Source organism: Thamnophis elegans, chromosome 4 (assembly GCF_009769535.1).
Source record: "Thamnophis elegans isolate rThaEle1 chromosome 4, rThaEle1.pri, whole genome shotgun sequence".
NCBI classification, from domain to species: domain Eukaryota; kingdom Metazoa; phylum Chordata; class Lepidosauria; order Squamata; family Colubridae; genus Thamnophis; species Thamnophis elegans.
Window position 1 is genome coordinate 90,672,393 of NC_045544.1, and position 27,648 is coordinate 90,700,040.

General features: G+C 40.1%; 1 protein-coding gene across 1 annotated transcript in view; it reads right to left on the bottom strand.

The window, feature by feature from the left end:
* Window positions 1-490: 490 nt before the first annotated feature.
* Window positions 491-27,648, bottom strand: part of SMYD2 (SET and MYND domain containing 2) — a 41,260-nt gene continuing 14,102 nt past the window's right edge. Inside the window, exons 4-12 of the mRNA XM_032216259.1 lie at window positions 25,800-25,860; window positions 18,229-18,353; window positions 17,347-17,414; window positions 14,988-15,090; window positions 8,184-8,294; window positions 7,364-7,484; window positions 5,988-6,162; window positions 3,848-3,956; window positions 491-929 (exon numbers count right to left, since the gene is read on the bottom strand). Of these exons, the coding sequence (XP_032072150.1) occupies window positions 849-929; window positions 3,848-3,956; window positions 5,988-6,162; window positions 7,364-7,484; window positions 8,184-8,294; window positions 14,988-15,090; window positions 17,347-17,414; window positions 18,229-18,353; window positions 25,800-25,860 (954 nt within the window). The 3' untranslated portion in view covers window positions 491-848. The remainder of the gene's footprint in view (window positions 930-3,847; window positions 3,957-5,987; window positions 6,163-7,363; window positions 7,485-8,183; window positions 8,295-14,987; window positions 15,091-17,346; window positions 17,415-18,228; window positions 18,354-25,799; window positions 25,861-27,648) is intronic.

Sequence of the window (27,648 nt, forward strand, 5' to 3'; positions counted from 1 at the left end):
TAAACAATCTGCATTGAATCCTATTCGGTATGGCCAAATGAGCAGAAGGCACTTGGCAAATGTATCCTTCTTAAAATACATGTAGATGAGTATCAGCTAAATGTTTTTTTCAAAGACCACAAATACAGTAAAGGTATTTCCAGATGTGGAAACTATTCCTATTAAGGAACAGGAATAGATCATTGACAAGCCTCCATTTTTTCCATATTAAACCAGGCATGCTAAATTATACAGCCATTCACAATGCTTAGAAAATATATGAAGTGTTCACAATCCCTAAATGTATTATTAACACAAACTTGAGTAAGCATAATAAGAATATAATTAGAGACAAAATATATGCAACATCAACAATCAAGTTGCATATGTAATAGTCTTGAATTTTAACTTTTGAGATGCAAGGTGTGCAATTATATTTAAAAGTTACAAAAAATGGTACCCAGAATGTTTTTTATACACTGAAATCACAATAATGAGGCAAACAAGCAAGTCAGGTCAAGCAATGTTGTCCAAATTTAATTAGTCATTTTGCATAAGATACAAGACATTAAACTCAATTGAGAAAAGAACTGGTCATTTTTGCACATGATCAATCAAAGGCATTAGCTGTGTGAAACCATGGCATTTTCTTAGGGAGGAAAAGGCATTCAGAATTAATTTATCAAGGCTCAAGATATTTCACATAGACCTCAGAGAATGGAAGAGGCAAGGCCCAAATGCACCACATGTTTGTCATTCCAATTATTTTACAGAAAAGCTTTCATTCCGCGTCAATTTTCAAAGCACTCCTGAAGTTTCCATAGCAAGGCTTTTAAAGAAAGGTTGAAGGATTACATAGATTCAAAGACTCAGTGGGTCTCTAATTCCTTTTTGATCTCTATAACGTATGGATGATCTTTCCCATGTGCTATCTCCATGATAGCGATTGCCTGCAAAAGGGGGGAAAAATACAATTGATTCAGACAGCCTTGGTTTATGAAATATGCTCGTCAGGGATTCCAAAGAGTCAGAAACCTCTGGCTGGTTTTTGTCCTCTTAAATGTACCCCATTGAAAACAGCCCATTTGATTGTAAGTATCAAACCGTATTCTATACACAGTACCTTTGATCCTGAGAGATCTCTGAGCTCTTTTGAAAGGCACAGAAAAGCAAAAAGTTAAATGACATTATATCGGCTTTTCTGTTCCAAACTTGAGAGGACTTTTGCCTAGGGCTGTTCGAGCCACATTTGGTCCTGATTATATTTAAAAAAAAAACTGTATTACAAGATGGAGTTTGGGTAGTCAAGAAGAATGGGTCGTGCTCCCTCTGTAACCTGTGACCATATAAGTACCATAATCTTGGCCTTAGCCCGTGCTAAGACCTTGTAATCATTTGGGCCACAATTAGCAGGGAAGTACTTGTACTTATAAATTGTGACAATTTCGTTAAATATTTCATCAGATTTAAGGTAATACTTTATTTTTATTCATTTATTCATTTTCTCTTTATTCTTTATAAAAAATACGAGGCAATAAACATACCTAAAAGGGATTAATGATCCACCTTGATTATTCCCAGTTACATTCAGTTAACAGCCCCACCAAAAGTGAATAGGATTAAAGTTATTATTATATATGTAGATTGTCGTCTACATGGGGCTGCCCTTGAAGACCATCTAGAGCAGGGCTGCTCTGTGAGCCAGATCTAAGCACTCCACGGGTGCTTGAGTTTGACACCCCTGATCTAGAGGCTTCAATTGGTCCAGAATGCAGCAGTGCAGGCAGTGATGGGACTGCCTCGGTACGGCCTTATAAAGCCTCAGCTTCACAAGCTGCACTGGTTGCCAGTTTGCTTCCAGGTGCAATTCAAGGTATGGTTGCTACCTATAAAGCCCTAAAAGGCATAGGGACTAGTTGTCTCCTGTAAGATCAACCAATCTGGCAGGATTGGCGCACTCCAAATTCCTTTGATTAAAACAATGCTATGTATTGGGACCCCAGAAGTCATTTTGTCTGTAGAAGTGCTTTGCCGTCTGGAATGAGTTTCCCTCAGATATTCAAATGACCTCCATTTTTCAAAGGCCTCTCAAGATGTGGCTTCTTACACAGGCCTTTGGCAAGTGTGATTGAAAGACCTTTTTTTCCTTCTTTTTCTTTTTTTCCATCTGGGTTTGTTATTTCTGTCATCTTGATTCTTTTGCTGTTGTTATTATTTCCTTGTTTGTAAATGTTTTTAACAATTGCTAGCCTGTCCAGAGTCACTGAGAGTTGTGGCTTATACATTTTGATGATGATGATGATGATAATGATAACATTTATATTACAGATGCTTCCCTGAAGATACTTTCAATTGGAAAAGCACAACCAACTAGAATCAGATATATAGCATGTAAAACAATTTTTTGGGGGTAATGCTACATCACTGGATATAATTAATAATAAAAATTATTCAGACACAACAAGGAGAGAATACAATTGACAATTTGTCACAAAGCATCTTTCCCAAGGTACCGAATTAATATGTATGCAATTTAAAATCAGTATGTTATATGGAGTGATCATGGAATTAGCTAGTGGCAGAGGATTCAAAGAAATTCACGAAGGTGAAATCTCAGGTTAATTCTAAAGCAAATCAGCGAGATTGGCCATGAATCAATTTAGGTGGAATCACGCAAAGTACCAAAAATCAAGGATAAACATCTTTCATCTTACGTGAATCATCAACTTAATTTAGATAAACTGTCCTGATGTATGATTTATGTAAGCTGCTTTCTGTAGTAGTTGTTTGTCGATCAGAAAGGTCAGCAGTTCAGTGGTTCGAATCCCTAGTGCTGCCTAATGGAGTGAGCTCCCGTTATTTGTCCCAGCTTCTGCCAACCTAGCAGTTCAAAACCATGTAAAAATGCAAGTAGAAAAATAGGACCCACCTTTGGTGTGAAGGTAACAGTGTTCTGTGCACCTTCGGCATTTAATCATGCCAGCCACTGTCTTTGGACAGTGCTGGCTCTTCAGCTTTGAAACAGAGATGAGCACCACCCTCTAGAGTTGGGAATGACTAGCACATATGTGCGAGGGGATCCTTTACCTTTATACCGAGAACTCTAACTTCCTTTTCATCTTTGCTCTAGTTTCAAGAAAACTTCTATCATTCCTGCCTGGCTGTTGACCCACTAGAAGGCATCCCCAGAAATTGCCCCTAGACAAGCAAAATGAGTCCCCCAAAATGAGAAAATGGAAGCAAAATCTGTGCCTCCACATCTATTGCTTGCACACCCCTCCCACACACACACAAACACATGGTTTTTTGTGAAGCCACAGACAAAAAAATATTTTGACTACCATATGCACTAACGTTCAAACTAGCTACTGAAATGCAATCTGCTTGGTGCCATATGTCAGCTTTGACCACAGCCAAGAACATTCAGTTTCTGAACAGCTCCTGACTGTATACAAAAGCATGGAAACTCAGAACAACTTTTCAGTGAGGGATTTTGCTGGAAACCCCACAAGCATGACTTAAACTCACCACTCTCTTCCTCCTACCTGAACTGAAGAGTTGGAGCAACCACAAGAAATAAACTTGGAAAATCTTTGGAATCATTTGTTTTAAAAATAATGATTTTGATTGAATTATTTTACTCTTTCAGTGACAAGCAAAAGTTGAATATGACCCTATATACATTTAATAGGGAGTAAATCCCATTAAAATAAATGAGGCTGACTTTCAAGTAGGAATTCATAACGAAGAACATTATACTGCAAAGCCCTTTGGAATGAACAGATATTCCTAAGCAAAACATTTATATGTGATGACATGAAGTTCAAATTAAACTAACACCAATATTCTGCAAAGACAGCAAGTATACCTTTTTGAGAGCCTTAACACCAGCTGATCTGTTTTCCAAGCCCATGTAAAGTCTTCCCAGTTTCAGCCACATGGATGCCACATTGAGGGAGTAAGAAGGATAGTGCTTACTGCAAAATATAAACACATGTTTGCTTATAAAGGAGTGTGATTTCTTAGATATCCAAGAGGCATCTATCACAGCCCTGCCTTAACTTAACTTGACCATGAGGGCAAATATTTGTTTTAGAGACAGTGGATGTTTCACGATATTCTCATGGAACGAACTTTAGTCAACTGATGCTCAACAGATCAAGATTTTTTTTTACAGATAGCCAATCAGGGAGGAGAAAATCCAACAGCTAAAGTATTAGTACACCAGAGCCTTGGTAGTTTTTTAGCCAGCCTAAACCAGCTTAGGACATTAGGCTCCAAGCCCATAAAAGCTAGGCAAGGATCAGGGGTGATAAATCTGATTTTGGCCTCAGGGGAAGTGTGTGCTCTTGTGCTTTCCCTATCACCACTCCCCGCCAGTTGATCTATGACTTCACACTGGCATCAGATTCAAAGCAAAAGAGCTGTATTCCCAGCTAGGGGGGAAATTATGCTCTAAGATAATTTATCAAGGAACCTACTGATTGCTGGCTCACGCAACCATATATACAATGTTGAGGTTTCCAAGGCTGGTGCTAATGCTTCTCTCTCAATAGGCTACAAAATATAGCCTTTTAAGAACAATCTTGTTTATAGCCTTAAAACTAAAATATCTAAGAAGCCACCAGTCCTGTAAAAATCTGCCATTTCAAAGAAATACTGGTTCTTCCCATACAGAAGGTGAGCTGGTCCTCTAGATTTTGGACAGGGACTCCCACAACCCTTTCCTTTTGTTCATAATGGCTGCCGACTACGATAGCTGTATTCCAAAGCACCTGGAGGCAATCGGACTGCCTATCTGTGTGATACAGAAGTGTCCATATACCTCAGTGGCTCTTTAAAATCCAAGCCAATGAAATCTTTTTCCAAACCAAATGCCTCGAGAGGCCTACTAAAGTACCTCCTGTAAGCCAGAAGTCTGCCACAAGAACCCGCCTTCCTCTTCTCCTAAAACTCTGCTGAACTTTGTCAATTCCTAACTTTCATGAGCAAAATAAAAGACCAACCAGTTACAGTAGCATTGCTGGAGGGGAGCAAGAGGAGCAGGCATACTAGGGAGAAAAATGTTGGGAACATAGGATCAAAGAAAGATGCCTTATATGAAGACAGGCCATTGGACCCTGTAGCTGTGTCTCGATATTACATTACAGCAACAATTTAGTTCCTACAACACTGTTTCCAGCCATTACCAAAAATGCTGACAAATGAACCCGTGACCTTTTCCACGTAAAACATGTATGAGTTATTGTCCTCCTCATGAAGGATATATTGATTAGGAAAATCCCCAAGATTGATAACTTATATGGTGCTTAAGGTCAAAATGCATAGCTATCCTAACATTCTGTTTTCTGCGCAAAATCTGCTTCATATTTTGTGACATCAAAATAGATCCCTAAATGTTCTTAATTCCATGACTCTTTAGGTAAGGAAAGCAAGAAGTCAGAATACCAACCAGTCATAATCACAACGTGAGATATTGGGAAGATTGGCTAACAGAAGAAGAGAAACGGGAACGTAAAACATGAGATCTCTAATGATAGAAGAGGCCAGAGATCCAAGAAAAGATTTTTTTATCATAGAGCCTACCACTTGATGGGCCTTAGAGATAGGGTGCTTTATAAAATTTCAGTCACACAGGGTTTGTTTACACAGTCAACGTCCATAGGTCTCTTCCCACCTTACTGTTTTTTTTCTCTAGAACTTTTAATCTAATCTTCCAGAGAAATTTGTTTGTTATATATACCTATATTTATTCAAACATCAATGTAAAGTAATTAAACATTGTTGCCTCAAGACAACCAATTGTCACCATAAACAGGCTTATGTTTTTTCGGGTAATTGTTTCATGTAATTTTATATTGGCACCATGCACACCAAAATATTTAGGAATGATATTTGTTTCTTTGCTCAATGAAAGGAAAGCCAACCGTGTGTTTCATTAGACGTATTTCTTGACAGATATTTCAATTTCCTATATTATACAAATTGCAAGAAGAAAAGTCAGGTACCTATATGGCTTAATAATCTTCTGCCCGTAGCGCAAAGCACCTTCCCAGTCTTGTATGTACAGACAAACTCCCATGGCCTGATACATCATATGCAACATGTAAACATTACTCTCTGCAAACACAGAACCCATCTTGTCCAGACTGAGTTCACAAATCTCCTGCAGTTCACCTGGGGGTAAGCCAAGAGTTAAGGTACATGACAAATGAAAACTATATTTTCCAAGTTAGGTTTCTGAATATTATGTCCCATCATTACTGCCTCAGCTGAAATTACAAGGATGTATACTCTGCCCCTTCTTGCTTTTTGTTCTTATAGACTAACATTTATAGAGATTATTAATTGTAAATATGTCCCTTCCTAGGTATGATCTTATCTGAAGATTTATCTAAAGGAATTATGATGGCTTCATATGACATTTGACCTTTGAGGTGCTACATAGTTTCAGTTCATCTTTGTTCAAAATCTACACAAAACAATGTGAAGCTGATAGTAGATAGACAGCAGGATTTTGATGATACCAAATATGTTCTTTCTTGCTTGTTTTCATCCCAGGAAGATGGAGGATGCTTTCAATAAGGATGGATGGAAACAGCACTCTATTTCCAATCCACTTCAGTTTGATGTCTTATGATAGCCCCATCCTTTCTCCAATACTGATCTGTAATTTTTTTTTAGCTTGTATGAACATTTATGAACATTTTCACCAAGTGTATTCATAATACACCTTGTATATTAGCTTAAATGTTCAAATTATGGTTCCAATAGGCATGATGTATATATGCATCATGTATGTATACATCATATATGTGTGTGTGTGTGTGTACGTGTGTACATATATATATATATATGTTGTAGATTTCCACAGGTGTAGGTATGCGGGTTTTGTTGTATTCGGGTCTTTTCCCGTGTAATATTGAGATTGTCTTGGCAAAGTTTCAGCAACGTTGGGCCCAAAACCCAGCCTGAAGATGGCAAGTGAGACCTCGCTGAAACATTGCCAAGACAATCTCAATCTTATACGGGAAAGACCCAAATACAAGAACACCAGCATACACACACAAACAAACAAACAAACACACACACACAGACATATACACACACATATATACATTTACTTTCTGAGCCGGGAAGTACATTGCAATATTCAAAGAACAACAACTGTTTTCTAATCTGTACCTTAGTCCAGGAACCATGAATTAGGATGGCTTAACAATGCAGTTCAAGTAAAATTCTTAAAAAGTTTCCATTTGATAGCTGCAACCCAAGTTTGTGGAAAATCATTTTTTGGATATGCCTCAACAAGTGAGACTGCTAAATTGAACTGAAATTTCATCTTTGCAGAAATGGACACAAGAAAGATAACACCAAAGGATATATTTGTAATGTTTGGCCCGCCTGAATTCCTCAATCACATTTCTGGCATATCTGATCATATCTCGCACAGCCTCTGTAGACGGAGGCTCATTCAGTTTACGGATTTCCAGTTTATCTTTGTCCTGAGGGAAGATTTATAAGAAAGTTACAAAGGCTATTCCAAAAACAAAAAGCAGATCCACAGGCAAACTGTAGGTAACTAAACTGATCAAAATGTGTAAGGCATCTTAAAACTTGGTTCCTTCTGAATGTATTGGCTAATTTCTATTAAACTAAAAGCCGTGGGCTAGCTACTGTGATCGTGAGGAGATCTGCAAGGCCCTAGATTACAGAAGTCTGACAAAGAAGCAAGTTAAAAAATCATTCAATTTCAAAATGAGATCTGACTTGATTGGAAGGCTACAATACCATCTATAAGACAAAAGTTGCTGAGAAAGTAAAAGAGTAGCTTCTGGTTTTAATTCATATATCTCCCCATGTCTGAGGGTGAGGGATCTATGACCCTTGGCTTCTGACCATTTCACCTACCTGATCTGAATTATGGAATGCTTTTGGAAAAGGGCATTGCATTGTAATAGAAATAAGTGCTGTTGTTAAGATACAGTAGAAAGGGGAGCAGACAGAAAATATGAAATGGAAACTTAACCTGGGCTTCAATCTCCCCTTAGCTCTAGCTGACCTCAAAAATCCCAAATCTGCTTGGGAGTCTCAAGTACTGCAGACACTATAAAAATGCTAGAGTATAAGAATAGTGTTGTGATCGTAGTCAATCTACCAATCTAAGTAATAAAGCATATAATTAAATGGTTAAATTGGCTTACCTTTTCTTTAGTAAAACATTCCCTGCAATCACAGGTAAAGAAATAGGAATCTTTTAATCGATCATTCCTATCTTCTGTTGGATACAATAAGTCAATGTAACTGGTAAAAATCTGAGAAAAGTAAAATGATGATTGTCTAACAGCACACAGCACACAGATTTTAATAAAGCCCACCTTATACTAGACCTGCTATATATGCTATACCAGTGTTTTTCAACCTTTTTTGTGCAAAGGCACACTTTTTTCATGAAAAAAATCACGAGGCACACCACCATTAGAAAATGTTAAAAAAATTTAACTCTGTGCCTATATTGACTATATATAAAGTAATTTTCCCACGGCACACCTTACACTATGTCACAGCACACTAGTGTGCCACGGCACAGTGGTTGAAAAACACTGTGCTATACATATGGAACACCAATGACAATTATTTTTCAGAACTTCAGGACATAGTAAGCTTCCAGCCAATGTATGGTTCTTCATGTAAACAAGTAAACAAACAAAAAGATTCAATGGACCCAAGAAAATCATAATTCCTAACCAGAGTTTGTTACTGGGTTACTAGACATAAGGAGAGCCAGAATGTCCAGTTTAGTACAGTGGTTAAGGAGCTGGCCTAAGAACCAGGAGCCGAGGTGGCGCAGTGGTTAGGGTACAGTACTGCAGGTCACTTTAGCTGACTGTGATCTGCAGTTCAGCGGTTCAAATCTCACCGGCTCAAGGTCGACTCAGCCTTCCATCCTTCCGAGGTGGGTGAAATCCCGGACTGTGGGGGCAAGTTGCTGACTCAATTTGCTAAAAAATTTGTAAACCGCTTAGAGAGGACTGAAAGCCCTATGAAGCGGTATACAAGTCTAATAAATAAATAAATAAATAAATAAACCAGGAGACTATGAGTTCTAGTCCCACTTTAGGCATGAAAGCTGGTTGGGTGGCTTTCAGCCAGTCCCTTTCTCAGCCCAATGTCAACTCAGGATTGTTGAGGGGGAAAAGGAGGAAGAATGAGTATTAAGCTCCCTTGAGATACTTATAAAATAATAAAGGTTGAATAAAAAAATCTAATAAACAAACAGACCAATTCCAGGAATGAATGCTGTCCTAAGCAATCCCAACCTGATTGTTTAAATAAATAGCATTGGTAGAACATACTTTGGGGCACTGCATTATAGAAGGATCAAATCAAATGACTACTAAAAGCTATCTCTGGACAAATACAGCCAAACAAATAAAAGTTGCACATCTTAATTTAGCCTTTGTTTTTTTTCTTTTTAGTTTCTTCCATATATAAAATAGGATGTCAAAGTCTTTTGCTTATATCTATTATAAGTCAGCTATAAAGTACCTGTATTTTTTTCTAAAAGTTTTGTAATAAAAAATACATTCACACATAAGAAAAAAAGAAAATTAAAATGATCTTAGTCCCATTCTGAATCTCTCATCTAAAATAAAACAGGATAAAACCAAGAAGGAAAGGCAAATATCTAACTGTTCCACCACGGATGCAAATTGTTCATTCTGCCTGCTCTTCTATGTGTCCTTCACTTTCTCACAGCATGCCTAAGGCAATGATGTTAGTTAACAGTTGCTTGTTTTTATTCTACAGTGAGTGTATTTCAATGGCTTTTTCCAGGCACAAAATATGAAAGCCAATTTAAACATGCGTACTCTCCTTCCCCAGACTCTGGGATTTTTTTGACAGCTTTCTCATGCAATAATCACATTGAACCAGAAGATGGAGGCATAGGCCATACCACCAAAGATTAATGAGTTAAGAGTTTAACTCTACTTAAGAATCTTTTCCAGAAGTTTAATTAATATTCTCTCCATTTGACCTGTTAAAACTTTTCCTCTACAGCCTTTTTGTCTCCAAAACAGATATAAGGCAGGCATCCAAAGATATCAGGGTCTTCCTGAATAACCCCATAGTAGTCAGGAATGCAGTGAAGAGGTTCTAGCACCATTGCCATGGCAAACTCAAATGAGGATGATTATGCAGGAAGTGAGAAGTTACATTCCAAAAATACTTCTTCACTATGAGAAGGTGTCTATTTGTCTATGTATCTTGTTATTTTTCTGTTCTTTACATTTAGGTGCTTGAATTAGCAAGTAAAACTTAGTCCAAATTTTTGCAGCAATATAATTCTGAAGGCATGCAGAGTGCTGGAGAGCAACTGCATGCCCATTTACCATAATCACATATTCTTTGCTAATGAATCCAGCAACTCCACAATATCTTCTTTTGGTTAAACTGCACTTAGCCAAAATGGCCCACTCTTAGCAGTGGCTATTCAATCATATTGAAGATTGGAGACAAAAAGTACAGTTTTTTTAATTTAAGATTCAGGGAGAGAAGTGGGAGAAAAGAAGTGGGATTACCACCTTAGGCAGCACACTGAAAATAACTACAGTCAATCAAATCTCTAAAGATAAAGATGGAACTACATCTACATGGAGGGAAGAATGCAGTGGGGGTACCCCGGGTTTCTGGCTTATGCCCAGTATTCTTAGCATAAACAATTTAGATAAGATGATAGAAGGGGAACTCATCAAATTTGCAGCAAGCTGGAGAGAACACTCAACACTTGAGAAGATCCACAAGGATCTTGACAGACTTGAACACTGAGCCCTATCCAACAAAATGCAGTTCAGTGACAAGCAAACTAAGAGTTAACATTTAGACAAGAAAAACCAAATGCAGAGATATAGAATAGGTGGTTTTCCAGAGGAATTTTGCAGGATTAGCCAGGATTGGGTATTGTGATGTCCAATTGGCCTCGAGACAGAGTTAATTTGAAGCCACACCTCTGTGCTCCTTGCTTCTGGTTCCCAGTTTCAACTCTGTCTGGCCGAAGAAAGAAAGGTTGCTTTTGGTTCGATTCTTCCAAAAACAATCCAGTGCCATCCTGCAAATTCCTTCTCCCTGCTTTCTTCCCCTTGCCTCCATCTGATACCTGGAAGCCTCCCCTTGGTGTGGCTCGCTCCCGGCTACCGGATTTAAAAGTTGCTTCTTGGGGCTTTAGAGGCAGGACGCCATTATGGTAGCCATTTGGGAGCCTCAATTCCTGCAGGTTGCATGGGCTGGGACAGAGGCTAATGAAGCCTCGTTTTCATCCCTGCCTTCCTGGGTGGCCATCCTTTCTACATTGGCGGCAGTGGCAAGGCCCTGCAAGCGCAGATCGACACCAGGAGGCCTGGAGCGGCATGGCTTGCAAAAGGGGCAGGAAAGGTCTAGCAGAGGCTGATTTTGTCTCGTGGAGGCCGTGAGTGATTGGGGGAAGCTGTTTTTTGGTTGCTGCTGTTTCTGGTGAGCTGAGCCTGGTGGGGTCCTGACCTGATGCCATGGCAGAGGAGATGCCAGATTCCCCCCCCCATTGTCCCCTGGGGAGGGGACCTCCAGTGGGGCCCGAGTGAGGCCCACAGCCTCTGTGAGACTGCGAAAAACTGCAGCAGCTGGGAAATCCTCCAAGGCCTTGCAGAAGGATGAGGAAGGGAGGCACAGGGCCCCGAAAAAGCAGGTATTCAGGGCTGAACGGAGGGGTAGGCCTAGTTCGCCCATTAGATCCAGGTCTAGGTTTCCTCACAGGGGGGATTCCCCAGTGTATCTCACCTCCCCCCCACTCTCCATGGTGGAACAGGGCCCCTATCTAAGGGATAGGTTTATAGGTTTATTATAGGTTTATTAACATTTATAGGCCGCCCTTTTCCCTGAGGGGACTCAGGGCGGCTTACATAAAATCAAGGGAGGGATATACAAACAGTAACGCAGACAAACATAGAATAAAATAATGAGCAACATTCATTCATCATTCGGGAGGGGCAATTATCTTTGTCCCCAGGCCTGATGGGCTAGCCAGTTCTTAAGGGCTATGCGGAAGGCCTGGACGGTGGTGAGAGTACGAATCTCCACGGGGAGATGGTTCCAAAGGGTCGGAGCTACTACTGAGAAGGCTCTCCTCCTTGTAATTGCCAGCCGGCACTGGCTGGCAGATGGAACTCGGAGGAGGCCCAATCTATGAGATCTAATTGGTCGCAGGGAGGTAATTGGCAGAAGGTGGTCTCTCAAGTACGCAGACCCACTACCATGGAGGGCTTTATGGGTGACTAATAGCACCTTGAAGCGCACCCGGAGATCAACAGGTAGCCAGCGCAGCTCGCGGAGGATAGGTGTTATGTGGGTGAACCGAGGTGCACCCACGATCACTCGCGCGGCCGCGTTCTGGACTAGCTGAAGTCGCCGGATGCTCTTCAAGGGCAGCCTCATGTAGAGCGCATTGCAGTATTCCAGCCTAGAGGTCACAAGGGCCCGAGTGACTGTTGTGAGAGCCTCCCGATTCAGGTAGGGTCGCAACTGGCGCACCAGGCGAACCTGGGCAAATGCCCCCCTGGTCACAGCCATCAGATGGTGGTCAAAGGACAGCTGTGGATCCAGGAGGACTCCCAAGTTGCGAACCCTCTCTGAGGGGTGTAGAATTTGACCCCCAAATTCTACACCCCTCAGTGTAGAAAGGGACCCAGGATCCTTTTCAGTTCAGGGGGACCAGGGGGGATAGTCCTATCAGGCCATCATTAGCTCCACAATCTGAAGGCTGTGCACAAGAGGAGGAGGAGGATTCCTTCGTTAGAGAAATGGAGCAGCTTCCAGCAAGCATTCAGAGGTTTATCTCCTCTGCAATTTGACATGGAATTTCTGCTGGGTTACAGAAGGGGTCTGTGCGACCTGCAATGGTGGCAAAGGTCCCGGGGGGAGTTGCCACTGCTCAGGCCAGGCTGAGGCCTTCCCCCTATTATGGAGCTTTGCAGGGCGGCTACATGGGCGTCCCCGTCTCCCTTTATCAGGCACTACAGGTTAGACGCGTTCGTATTGGCTGATGTGGCGTTTGGTCATAGGGTGTTACAACAGGTGGTAGCACATGAGGGACCCAGGACCAATAGTGCCCCCCTGAGGGACATTAACTTGGGTATGTCCCAATCCTGGCTAATCCTGCAAAACTCCTCCAGAAAATGACAGTTGGTCTTACCTGAACTGTTGTTTTAGGAGGTTTTGCAGGATTAGCCAGGTTCCCACCCTAGCGTTGGTCCAGGGGTTGGGAGAGTTCAGGGGGTAGGGTGTGTTCCCTTATGACTTGTTTTCAGGTGTTTTGCAGTGGTCTTGACTTGTTGAAACTGGGAACCAGAAGCAAGGAGCAGAGGCATGGCTTCAAATTAACTCTGTCTCGAGGCCAATTGGACATCACAATACCCAATCCTGGCTAATCCTGCAAAACCTCCTAAAACAACAGTTCAGGTAACACCAACTGTCATTTACCAGTAGTAACAGTAGGAGTCTAAATATCAGCCAGCAGCGTGCTGTAGCTGCCAAAAAAGCCAATGCAGTTCTAGGTTGCATCAACAGAGGGATAATATCAAAATAATGTGAAGTGTTAATACCATTATATACTGCACTGGTAAGGCCACACTTGGAATATTGTGTCCAGTTTTGGTCACTGTGATACAAAAAGATGTTGAGACTCTAGAAAGACTGCAGAGAAGAGCAACAAATATGATAGGAAGCTTGAGGCTAAAACATATGATGAGCAGTTCTAGGAACTGGGTATCACTAATCTAATGAAGAGAAGGACTAGGAATGACATGATAGCAGTCTTCCAATATCTAAGGGGTGGTCACAAAGAAGAGGGGATGTCAATTTATTCTCCAAAGAACCTCAAGGCACAATAAAAAGTAACAGATGGAAACTTATTAAGGAGAGCTCCAACCTAGAACCAAGGAGATATTTCCTGTCAATAAGAAAAATTAATCAATGGGAACTCTTGCTTCCAGAAGTTGTGGGTGCTCCATCACTGGAGATTTTTAAGAAGACATTGAATAGCCATTTGTCCAAAATGATATAGTGCCATGATGGCAAACCCATGGCACCTATGGACCAGCCCTCAGCTGATTTTCAGCCTTCCAAACTTCCAGTTGGCCCATTTTTCGCCGTCCCCAGGCTTCCAGAAAGCCTCCGGAGCCTGGGGAAGGCGAAAAACGAGTCCAACGGGCCAACCGGAAATTCGTTTCCAAACTTCCGGATGGCCCATTGGTCCTGTTTTTCACCCTCCCAGGCTCCGGAGACTATCCTAAAGCCTGGGAAGGGCAAAAATGGCATCCCCCGGCCCCCTGAGGCCCTCTGGAAGGCGGAAACAGTTTTTTTCTGAACTTCTGGTTGGACCTCTGGGTCTGTTTTTCACCATCCACAAGCTCTGGAGAGCGAAAGCCTGGGGATGATGAAAATCGGGCCCAATGGGCCAACCGGAAGTTCAGAAACGATCCATTTCCGCCTTCTGAGGGGGGTGTTTTCACCCTTCCCAGGCTTCAGGATAGCATCTGTAGCCTGGGGAGGGCGAACCCCCCCCACACACACACATGGGAGGCACGCACGCATGCATGTGGGGAGGGTCATACGCATGCACAGGTGGGTGAGGTACATTCCATTGTGGGTCTGGGCATGAGCAATTTTGTCATCCCTTTACAAAAAGGTTAGCCATCACTAGTATAGGGTCTCCAGCTTAGGCAAGGAGTTGGATTAGAAGAACCTCAAGGTCCCTTCCAGCTCTATTATTCTCTTTTTTGTATTCCTACAAATTTAGTCACTTATCTTTTAGCTGTACTTTAAAACTAGAAACCAGGTTAAGTGAATGAGATACCATAAACTTGATACTATTTATTTGAGCAATACTGCATGAATAAGCCATTTGGCCTTTTCCTGTGCAACATATTCGTTATACATTCCATCTAAACACATAAAAGTTGCATATATTCAATTACCTCATCTCCTGCTTCAATCTCTTGAACTGCTCTGACTTCAGCCACTGTCCCTTTATAGGTAACAATCACATTGGGGCAACAACTGTGGTTCATAAGTGCCACACTGAGAAAAACAAAAGGTGTTTTTTTTTTAAGAAACAATACTCCAATTTATGCAAAGGTGTGAGATATATTTCTAATACTGGAAAAGGTTAGCACAATGTGAAATGGACATAACAATTTGCTTAATTTTTAAAATATGTGGCCATTGCCAGTGATTGTTTCAGAAAGTGACGTTTGCATACAATGTAGTTAAATGAATTAAAATCACAAGTTATTTTAAAGAAACACAGTTCATTCAGTGTGTGTTAACTTTCTCACTGAAGCCACTGTACTAAAGCAATTTCACTGTGCCTGGTTTGGGTTGGTTGGTGAATTTTCAACTTTTCTATAAAGTAGGCTTGAAACAGTTCATTTATTGACCATTCAAAGTTACAACAGCACTGAAAAAAGCAACTTATGACCATTTTTCAGTTACAACCTTTGAAACATCCCCAAGTTCATGTGATCAAAATTCAAATGCTTGACAACTGGTTCATTCCTATGCCTATTGTTGTGTCCTAATGTCATGTGATCACCTTTTGCAACCTTCTGACAAGCAAAGTCAATGGGGAAGCCAGGTTCATTTAACAACTGTGTTACTAACTATATCAACTCCATAATTCACTTAACAACTGTGGCAAGAAAGGTGGTAAAATGAGGCAAAACTCACTTAACAAAATTCACTTGGCAACAGAAATTTTGGGCTCAATGGTGGTCATAAATCATATCCAAGAGTTAATATATTACAGAAATGATTATTTTGTGGCAACACATTGTGTTGCTGAATATCAATTGAAATCATAATGGAATCGATCATAGTTGAGCCACATGTCCCATATTCCAACTCCCAAAGGATAATGTTGATTTTACTGTTTCAAGACATGAAAATCAATGCCATATTGATGTGCATGATCACCTTCAAGGGCCCTTTTGCCAAGTCATTAATTTGTAGTCTCCCTCATGGTCTATGTCCTGCTCTTCCTTCCTCCAAATTGCTAAACTTGAAAACAGGCAGTCATGTGACCACATTTGGGCACCTGGCAATCAGTTCACTTTTATGACCGATTGCAGCATCCTGTGGTCAGACAACCATGATTTGCTATGGTTGTTTTTTTTTGCAGGTTTCCAGTGGTTTTGGCCAGTTTCCAGCAAAAGACACCCATTCAGAATGGGTTCACTTAATGACTGTGCCATTCACTTAACAATTGCATGACTACTGCATGGCTTCTGCAAAAATATCAAAAAAATCAGGACCAATCATCTAGGTGCCTTGACTTACAACCCAACTTACAACTCAGTGGTCACATTTCCAGTCCCAATTCTACGTCCCAAGCACCAACAGATAATTCAAGACTATCTAGCCTATACCTCAACACTATATAAGCTAAGCAAATAAAAGAGGAGGCACATTCCATTTTCCCCATGGGTCAGTTGGCCAACTGGACCTCTTATTTCTCTGTTTCTTTTTGACATTTCAGCATCTTCCTTTTCTATGGGATTCATATACACGTTCCATATGTATCAACTCAATTATCCCCCAACCATATAAATATTAAAAAGCTGTCAACAGCCATAGCGTAGGGTAAAATCACCTATCTTAATTTACAATGGGACTCATGAATCTAATACCTTCAAGCCTTCTTAATAATGGTGAGGATTTTAACTAGAGAAGCCAGAGACCTTGGCGAATTCCTGTGCATGCAAAATTTATGTTTGCCTTTGAAGTGTTTGATGCTTCTTTTGCATCGATTCACAAGGCTCAGTTCTCAGAGGTCCAAAGAAATCAAATGTTATGTCTTTAACATTACAGCTTTCTCTCTACAAAGGTAGGCTACTACCATAAAAGATTGTAATACACATATGAGACCATTGAATCTATTATGGTTTATATCAGGTTTTTGTAAATTGAGTCTTTCCGAGTTGTTCTGATTCCCAACTTTTGGCTATTCTCCCAAGCAAATGTCTCTGGAGGAGCTATTGCCAGTGTAAGTAGACAATAGTAAGTTAGAGAAGTAAGTTATTTTACTCTGCCTAACCTAACCTAATGCAAGTTCTTCTGTTTAGCAGTTATTCCTAATGTAGAAAGAGAGATGCTACCTAGAAAATCTGCTTCTTGGTTGAACATGGAGCAGTTGAGAATGGTGTCTGACGTACAAGTTGGAATAAGGACTACTGGCTCAAGTCTGTAAACAAGCTAGAGATTTTTTTAACATTTATTATTGGAAATAACATTAATACATTGTGGAAAAGAATACAGTATTATTTCTCAAATGCTTACTCGGGAAATATTGCTGATCCCAAGTGTGAAAGTTCTTCATCTTCAATTGTGAAGCCATTGCAGTTAACCTGAGAGAAGGGGGAAGTCAGAAGCACTCAGATCTTAGAAATAAATTTAAAAAATCCATTGGCTTACCGCTCTGCATGGTAGTTGACCCCATTCATCTGTACCATGCTGATTAATCTGATTATAACACTGCTTATTCTTAATTAAGTCTTGCTGTTGAACTACCAGAATTACATAAGGGAGCTTATGTAAAGTTTATTTATAATCTAATTTTGCCTGAAAAATTAGAACTGCATAGCCTAGTTGGGGCAGACCAAACCACACACAAATACCATAAAAGATGGAAGGCTGGGAGGGATTTTTAAAAAATCTCATTCATTCATTCATTCATTCATTCATTCATTCATTCATGTTTAAATAAAAAAATAGAACCTGAAATGATAACAGTCCAGAAAAATATGAAAGTAAATTATTCCTACTTTAAATTGCTTAACAAATAATAAAAGTATATTTTATTTTTTTTTAGAAAAGAAATTCAACCTTAAAGCAACTCATCATTTAAACATGTTGCATTTTATCTGAAAATTCCCAAGCAGAATTCCTTGGAACATAATGTGTGAATCTGATGTGGTTTTGATATTAGCATGCTTTCAAAAGAAGGGATTTGAAAGTTAATATGCCCATGTTTTTTTTAAAAAAAATACAATACAAGAGGAAGCAATCTGTAAAAAAAAATCTTTACAGTATTGAAGAATCAGTGCAGCCACAGTCCATGCTGGAGGACTGCCAAGAAACAATTGCAGAAATTACAACACAGTTTTGTACCTCCTGCGCTATTTGAGGTCCATAACCCCCTTTTATCTTCAACCACCTTACCTGTCCAAAAAGTACCACCAGAGCTTCATTGTCAGGGTATTCCATGTGCTTCGAATAAAAGTGATGAAGAGCAGAGATATCAGTTTGAATCAGCTCCTTCTTTTCATTGTCAAGCTTATCAAGATCTATGACAGAAAGGACATTTTTTTAAAAAATATATTTTATTCATTTTTCACATTCCATTTGCAATCACTTATATACAGGGTATTTACTATAAGAAAAGAAAAAAAGAAAAAGGGAATAAAACGAACAAATAAAAAGGAAACACAACTCATCATTCACAACCCCACCTAACCCTTCCATCCTCCATACACCCCATCTACCCCCTCCAACTTTCCTTTCTCCCTCTAACACTCCCCTCCTATTTCCCTTTCCCCTCAAACCTTCCTTCTCCCCTTACTCCCCAGACACCCTCCTTACATTCCCCTTACTCCTTCTTTACTCCTCCCTCTTCTTTCCCTCTACCTCCCTCCTTGGTGTATGCCTTTATTCGAGTGTTGTTTGATCTGATAAAAGTAAAATGAACCAAGGAAAAAAAAATAAAAAAATAAAAGAAAAAAAAACCCACCGTATATAAATACATTCTTGTTCTTATTAAGACTATGTTAACACCCCCCCACTCCCCCCACAAATCCCCATCCCCAATCCTCCCGACTTCCCAGGGCCCACACCTGGCACTACCTTCTGTCTAAAATATCTTGTATACATATGGATTAAAAAATAAAAGTAATATGTCAAAAGAAAGAAAAACAGAAAAAAAAAGAAGAGAGAAAAGAAAAGAGAAAAGAAAAAAGAAGAAAAAAAAAAGAAACCACTCTTTGTGTTGATCTCAGCCCCCCATCTTTATCTATGCTTAAATAGTATAAATCATTCTATCTATATTTTATTCTCGTCTCTTACTTCTTTGCTATTTACCCCAACCTTCTGTAGACTCTCCCGTTCCTCTTCCTAAACCTCATGATCCCTTCCGATAAGATTTAAGCAACGTGGTTCATGCCACATATTCAAATATGACTTTACAGAAGAGTAATCAAACTTTCCCTTCTAGTAAAATTTAAACAGCGTAAATGATCTTTCTTAACCTCCTTTTCAAACAGTAATTCAAAATAATCTAGCCAAGCTTCCCCTTCTTAGTAAAATTAAGCAGCGTAGATCAAATATTACTTTACACAGAAATCAATTTCTATCTTAAGATAATTCCAACCGACTTTCTCTTCTAATAGGATTTAAATAACGTAGTTCATTCCACATGCATTTTACCCTCATCCCTTACTTGTCTGATATTTACCACTATCAAATTTATACTAGCATTTGTTTAAAATCTAACTCAAAGCAATTTCAACCAACTTTCCCTTCTAATAAAAGTTAAATAGCATGGATCATTCCACATATTCAAATAATACTTTCAGCAAGAGTCAGTTAACCTTCTGTTTTAAAATAGTCCCTTCTAACAAAGTTTAAACAACATAAATCATTCCGCATTCTTTTTACACTTATCTTAAGATAATCCCAACCGGCTTTCTGTTCTAATAAGCCTTAAACAACGTAAATCATTCCACATATATTTTACCCTCATCCCTTGCTTGTCTGATGTTTACCACTATCAAATTTATGCTAACGTTAATTTAAAATCTAGCTCAAAGTAGTTTCACCCAGCTTTCCCTTCTAATAAGAATTAGTCCGCTTTTTCTACCGGAGAGAGGTCTCAAACCCCCATTCAGTCCTCAACTTTGGCGAGTATTTTAAAATGTCTAAATTCTCGATCTCCGTTTTTCTGCTTCTCCGAGGGAGGAAGGGCTACCCCCTCCATCTTGCAACCACATGGCCTGCCGTTTGCCTTCTCCTTCCGCTTGTCTCTCCTCTCTTCCAAGCGAGTCAGGAAGTCCCGCCTTCAGAATCCTGCAATAGAAATCTTGAGCCTCCGAAACAGAGTTAAGACGAAATCTTTGATTCTCAAATGTAACCGTGATGCCGGCAGGGGCCTCCCATCTGTATCGAATCTGTTGACTCCTAAGCTCCTTAGTTAAAAAGGTGTAGTCCCTTCTTGCTTTCAGCATCTGGAAAGGAATATCTTTGAAGACAATCAGGTCCTGGTCATCAACTCGGAGACTGTTATTATGAAACTTTTGCACAATCGCATTTCTAGATTCTTTTGTAGAAAAATGTATAATTATGTCCCTCGGGAGCTGTCGCTGTTCCGCTATCAATGAGTTCTGGCGATAGATTTTCCGAATCTGCCAATCAAAGTTAAGTCCCGGGCTTCCCACCGCATAGCTGAAGGCTTCAGCAAAGGTCTGTTTCAAATTCTCTTCCTCCTTTTCACGGAATCCTCTGACTCTTATTGCAAATGCCTTCCTATTAAAATTTATCATCATGAGCTGTTCTTCATTGTCTCTAATTTTTTGTTGTAAAATTTGAATATTGGTAGTCAAATTAAAATTAGCCTTCTCCAAACTTTCCAATTTGTTCTCTATTTCAGCAGAGTAATCTGACAGGGCAGACACGGCTGCAAACGTATTCGCCTTCATTTGATTAACTTTAGACTTTCTCCTTGACCTCTCAGCGGCTTTCGATACCATCGACCATGGTATCCTTCTGCGACGACTGCGGGAGGTGGGAGTGGGAGGCACTGTTTTGCGGTGGTTCTCCTCCTACCTCTCGGACAGGTCGCAGTCGGTGTTGGTCGGGGGGCAGAGATCGTCCCTGAGGCCCCTAACGTGTGGGGTGCCACAGGGTTCGGTCTTATCCCCCCTACTATTTAACATATACATGAAACCGCTGGGCGAGATCATTCGGAGGCACGGGATAAAATACCACCAATATGCGGACGATACGCAATTGTATCTGTCCGCCCCGTGCCAACTCAATGAAGCGGTGGACGTGATGAACCGGGGTCTGGAGGCCGTTAAGAACTGGATGAGTGCTAACAAACTGGTACTCAACCCGGACAAGACCGAGTGGCTGTTGTGCTTCCCCCCCAATAATTTGGCTAACATACCAACGCTTAGGCTGGGGGGTCAAATTTTATACCCCTCAGATAGGGTCCGCAACTTAGGAGTCCTCCTGGACCCACAGCTGACTTTTGATCACCAGCTGTCAGCTGTGACCAGGGGGGCATTTGCCCAGGTTCGCCTGGTCCGCCAGTTGCGGCCCACCTAGACTGGGGGGCTCTCACAACAGTCACTCGAGCCCTTGTGATCTCTAGACTGGAATACTGCAATGGGCTCTACATGGGGTTGCCCTTGAAGTGCATCCGGTGACTGCAGCTAGTCCAGAATGCAGCCACGCGAGTGATAGTGGGCGCACCGCGGTTCGCCCACGTTACACCTGTCCTCCGCGAGCTGCACTGGCTACCTGTTGGTCTCCGGGTGCGCTTCAGGGTACTGATGACCACCTTTAAAGCACTCCATGGTAGTGGATCTGAGTACTTGAGAGACCGCCTTCTGCCAATTACTTCCCTAAATCGACCAATTAGATCGCACAGACTGGGCCTCCTCCGAGTCCCATCTGCCAGTCAATGCCGACTGGCGACCACACGGAGGAGAGCCTTTTCTGTTGCTGCTCCGACCCTGTGGAACGAGCTCCCCATGGAGATCCGTACCCTCACCACTATCCAGACCTTCCGCGCAGCCCTCAAGATCTGGCTCTCCCAGCAGGCCTGGGGATAGGCTTCCAATTCACCCGCCCGAGTGTTTGATTGTTGAATGAAAGTTGTGTTTTACTATCTTTTCTTTGTTCACATATTGTTTTGTTTTTGACCTTGCACCCCCCCCCTGTGGTTGTAAGCCGCCCTGAGTCCCCTCAGGGAAAAGGGCGGCATATAAATCCCAATAAACCTAAACCTAAACCTAAACCTAGACTTTAAATCATCATATAGTTCCAATACAAATTCCTTAATTTCTTGTTTAAAGGCATTAAACATTTTAAAGAAATATTCCTGTGTTAGAAATTCTCCAGTAGAGGGCATAGGAGACAAAGGCTGTGGTTCCAGTAAAAATTCTTTAAATTCTTTAGACACATTTGTAGCAAGACGCTTCTTTGACCTGGGTGCCATAATAAATAAACAAGTAAGCAGCGCTTGGCTCCCCTCTATTTCCAAAGAAGAAGAGTTTATTTTGTTAAGGAGCGGTCTGCAGGAAGGTAAAACCGGCTAAGTACATCCACTATCACAGAAAGGACATTTTTTTAACACCATAATGATCACTTGTTGTCAGCAGTAAACTCAGGCTCAAGATATTATACAATCTATGGAAAGAACATCTACCGTTCTTTTACTGCAATAGACAATGTTACTCCAATCTTTCCCTTGTCCAGGATTTGTGAACATGAGTAATTCTCAGCAAAAATGTTAATAACAGGACATTTTAACTCTGTATGTGAGTATGTGTGTACATGTACTTTTGAACCAGTCATAACTCCTTGTGAATGCCTAGCCAATTTTTGGGGCAAGATTTCAGAAAGGTTTGCAGCTGCATTTCTTCCTTTGGATAAGAGTGTGATTGACGCAAAATCACCCAACTGGCTTTGCCCCTAAAATGGGATTGGAACTCACAATCTCTAACCTGGTAACTTAATCAAACTGGCCCTCAACCTTCAATCTTGGAGGAAAAAAATTAACAACCAAAATTTTTGCTAATCCTGTAATAAAACTAATACTCTTTGTTTTAAATCGACACCAATGTTATGATATCCGAAGTGAATAATCCTGTTTCAATAAAGCAAGAAAATTCAAAAGGAAAACAGATTTTTAACATTGCTCGGATTTTAAAATTTAGGACTTGAAAGTGATTGAAAATCACATGTCAAAAAATGTCTTCAATCATGCAAAAAATTACATGCCTAATAACCTGTTGTGCTGTTTTTTCAAATTGTGATTAAAGAAGAAAGCATCTTGAGAGGCATCATCTGAAAAGACAACTATTAAAGTAGTTCTAAAAGTCTAACTGAGTAAAGGTAGAAGTAACAATATTTCATTTTGAACAATTACTTGTTAAGCCAAGCTTATGTTATAATATGCTTGAGAAACATTTAAAGTATTTGCATTGTACCCTTTTTCCATAGGGTACAATGCAAATACTTTATTTAACACAAATTGCAAGTGCTTCAACTGAATGAAGGTCTAACTGTCCCCTCCCCCCCCCCCAAAAATGAATCTGGCCTGCATTCATAACCTTCACTGTCCGAGGAGCTTCCCTTGAACCCCTAAGTGGAACTTTTTAATTCTCTAGATCAGGCAACAGTTTTATTAATTGATTGAAGTGGAACTCTCCCTTCTTGATTTGTCCTCTTTTACAATTGCATTATTTCTATGTCTGCCATGGGGCAATGTGGAGGGCGGTGTTTTCTCTCTGTGTCTCTCACATACACATACAGATATACCATGCAAGGTACCATTTGATACTGATAAGCACTTTAGCACAGACTTGAGCATTGCCAGAGTTTTAAGTATTCATTAGTAAGCTTGTGATAGTTCCAACTCTGTGTTAATGCTTTTTTATTTATTATTTCAATTTATATACCTACACATTTCAGATTCTTGACTTTGGTTGGCTTACAAATTAAAAAGTACAACAGAATGAAATGCAATCTTGAAAAATGTAAAAAGCCCATGGAACCATCTAAAAGGCTAAGTAACAGAATCCATAGGTCTAAAAAATCTAATCTACAATCAATACAATCACTGTACAGGCTCTACTGCATCTCCAGATCCCCAAGCCTGGTGGCACAGACACAACTCATCTCTCCATTTGATCTGTTCTACTTGACCAAGTTCTCTTTCAGGAGTCCCAGGTGATAGACTTCAAAGCATTCCCCTTCTGTTGGGATGGGTAGATGTAATTGGTGGGAGGGGTTATTCCTCAAATAACCCAGTCCTGTGCCTTGAAGATTACATGGCATCATCAGCATCTTGAATCACATTCGGAAGAGTTCAAGAAGAAATTGGTCAGACAATTAGAACTATCGGAAAGCTGGAGATTTTGCCTTTGACAAGTATAGCATAGTGTGTTAATTTCTAGGTTCTTGTTGCTTGACAATAAGCACACCCTATTTTCTTTGTTTCATGATTTTGTCCATGGTATGTTATTGAGCATGTCCACGTGCACTTGACTGGGCTTGGCAAACCTATAATAAATTGTGTGGAGACTGAAGTACTATGAAAAATAAATTCACTTTGTCTTGCAAGGCAAAGGGATAAGGCAGATGATCATGAAAGCCGTAAATAGGAGAAATACATTCAGAAGTTCCCTTATTGATTTTTCTCTGACAATACTACCACCACATACATAAAGAGTTAATCGCAGTAATTTCCTTAGTTTACTTTAGGGATATTCGGAAAGTGGAAATCATGAAGGACATGTCAGAGTTGAATGGCAATGATATACAACAAATACTAGTGGACCTTACAATTAGCCTCCGAGCAGAGATGGGTGTCACGTAATGTAACAACCAGTTCGCCCAGCACCGAAAATGTGAGTGTGCGAGCGCGCATGCGCAGAGTTTCAAATACACAGTGATATAGGAGAGGATAGCATCGGTGTGGGTGGGCTGGCCCACCTGCTAATCACAACTACTGGTTTGCCTGAACCAGTCCAAACCGGCACAGCCCACCACTGCCTCCGAGACATGTCAAAAATCTGTACCATCTCTAATTTTATGACTTGTAGCAACAAAACTGGCTGTTTAAAATTTTACAACAGTAATAGCTACAAAAGTTACCCTCGGCCAGGAATATTGTTTGACAAATAGAAATGACATAATTATTATCTGGAATTTTAATTATCTTTCCCAAAGTTATAACATCTGGGAGAATCATCTGGGAAGGTAGGTCAGGGAAGGGGGTTACTCTGCCCCTCATTGGCTCTGTTCAAACCATCCCAGCAAGTCATAGTTTAAGTACAGTTTGTTTAAAAAGCCACAACTGGTTTGGGCTCACTCTAAACAATGGTTAATAATGCAAAATGGATGCATTTGTATTTAACACTAGGCCAAAATCAAGGAGATCAACAATGCAGTTTTGCTTATTGGGTTACTTTAACTATTGCACTAGATCCAGATATCCAACTCTAGATGAGAGTCAGGAGAAAAAGACTTTCCTTTTATACTTTCTCCCATTAGCCTACAGAGATGCACATGACTATCCTCAAAGGGGACAAGAGGGAACCCAGTCACACAAAAGCTAAAACTTGTGCCATTTTTCATGTGTACTGTCATTTTGGATTTTCATAGTTTGTTGTGGATAACCACCAAGTGAAAAGGGGGAAGACGATAGAAAATAGGCAGCAGTTCATATTCATCTGCTCCATATTCAGAAGATGCTTCTGCCACTATTTCATATCTCTCATTTTTCTCACAATGCTCCAGTCCAGGCAGCAGGCCTGGAGGGAACTTCTTGCAAAGAAGGCAAGAAGAGGATGACCAGAATTCAGTTATTCCCTGCTCCTCACTTCTGTCTACATCCAATCCATAACAGATACAAAGTGAGTATATATGTAGAAAAATTAGTAAAGCTTTTTCCCCCCCAAAAAAAGCCTTTTGAAAATCAACATACTGTTTGCTTTATTTTTACTTACGGGATTCAAAGTCTTTTATAGAAAGGAGTTTCTCTGACTCAGTCCTTTCCAGGTGTGTTTTCTGGTAATGGTGCAAAAAAAGGAGGGAGAGAAAATGACTTGTTGAAAAACCTCCAAAGTATTTCTTCAGGTATTTGCAATTGTCACTTGCAACAATCATCCTGTAAAGACTGCAGAGGAGGGGATGAACAGCTTTTCAGGTTTACCTGTCACAACCTCTTACAATATATAAGCCATCAAAAGATATAGAGCTCATGCTGGAATTTGCACGCATACATATAGAAGGAGTGATTGAAAAAATGCTCCCTTGTTTTAGTTGCAAATTTGGGGGAAAACCAGCTAAGAATAGCGAGCAGTCAGATGGCTTTGAGGAAAGTGAATAATCTCAATGTTGACAAGAGTTCAAAAGCAACACTCCAGCATTGGCCTAAGGCCACTCCTTTGTAATCTTGGCCATTAAATGTGAGTTTGCAGGTGGCCCAACAGCTGAGGTTTAGAGACTTTAGTTTGCATATTTAGTTTTTATATTCCATGTAGGGCCCCCTTCCTTTCCCTGCAAGCTATAAAAGCTCAAATTTATTCCAATGACTTTTCATCATGAAACATCTAATTTTGCTTGTGGGTCACCAGTAGACTATGCTTTAATTTGAAAAAGGGAAAGGGAGAAAGAGAAAAGAAAGAAGCAGAGAAGGAGGGAATCTGTCAGATTACCCTGCCAGTAGGCCTTCAGTATCTTTTCTCTATACTCTACCTTGATTGTTCTTGTCAGATTAGCAATTCTTGGACATATAGATTTTCTTCAAAGGCCATCGTTTATGGAATTTAATTTTTCTTTTAATGGCAAAGACAGGCACACTGGAGAAGTGCAAGAGCAGTACAATATAGTCACTTAGAAACGTGCAAGCAAGCAAATTCTACCTGTGAACAAATTCTGAGGCATGCTTCTCACCAATCCAAGAATTATATAGGAAAGACTGTCAAGGTATTTTGATGCCAGTGGGGTTATTTCTATTCTCTGTGGTCTCTCTTACCTCTCTTCTACTCAGCTGATATCCTTGCATTGTAAAATAAGCTAAGATATACCCATTCATGCAGTTATCTCGAAAACAAGGAAGAAGGTATCTTATTCAAGGCATATTTTGATATAATGCTTTTTTCACATTGGATTACGTTTTTTCTGAACAGTTTGCTTTTGAGGAAATTTCAGTGGGCTAAAGCCAAAGTGGGTCACCCCATAGCAATATATCCATTAATCCTAAAACAAATTAAGCATGTGCTGGCTAATTTAGGCCCCATTGATGTCACAATATTCCAATTGTTTCATCTTTGTTAAGCCACCCTGATACAGGATGTGAATCATCAATGGATATATAACGTGTCTGAACTATACAAACAAGGAAAATCTCCAAGTTGTATAAAATATGACCAATGGAACAGTGAAAATCAGCTAGCAAATAGTTAGTATAAAGGACTCTAGGGATTTCCCCCCTCTTCTTCTCTTTCCAAATATAAAGCAGCTCTTCTAGAATCAAACTCGTACATCTGCTAGACTATTATTTTTAGTGAGCTAATCAGACTGAGCTTCATATCTACCTTTTATTCTATTTTCTCAAATCTTCTCTATGTTCTGTTTTAAAACCAAGCTATGATTTTTTTCATCTGGCAATGGCAGGTTATCACAAAGGTCATTTCAAAGACCTCTACTTTCCTAGTGAAAATAGTTATCTTTACCTTGCGGAACAATAACTTGTGTATTTTAAGTGATGCAAAAATAACACCAACTTCCAAACAACTAGATTTGTAGAGAAATTGACTACAGCAGGCTCAAAATTTCAACTGCATGACTAAA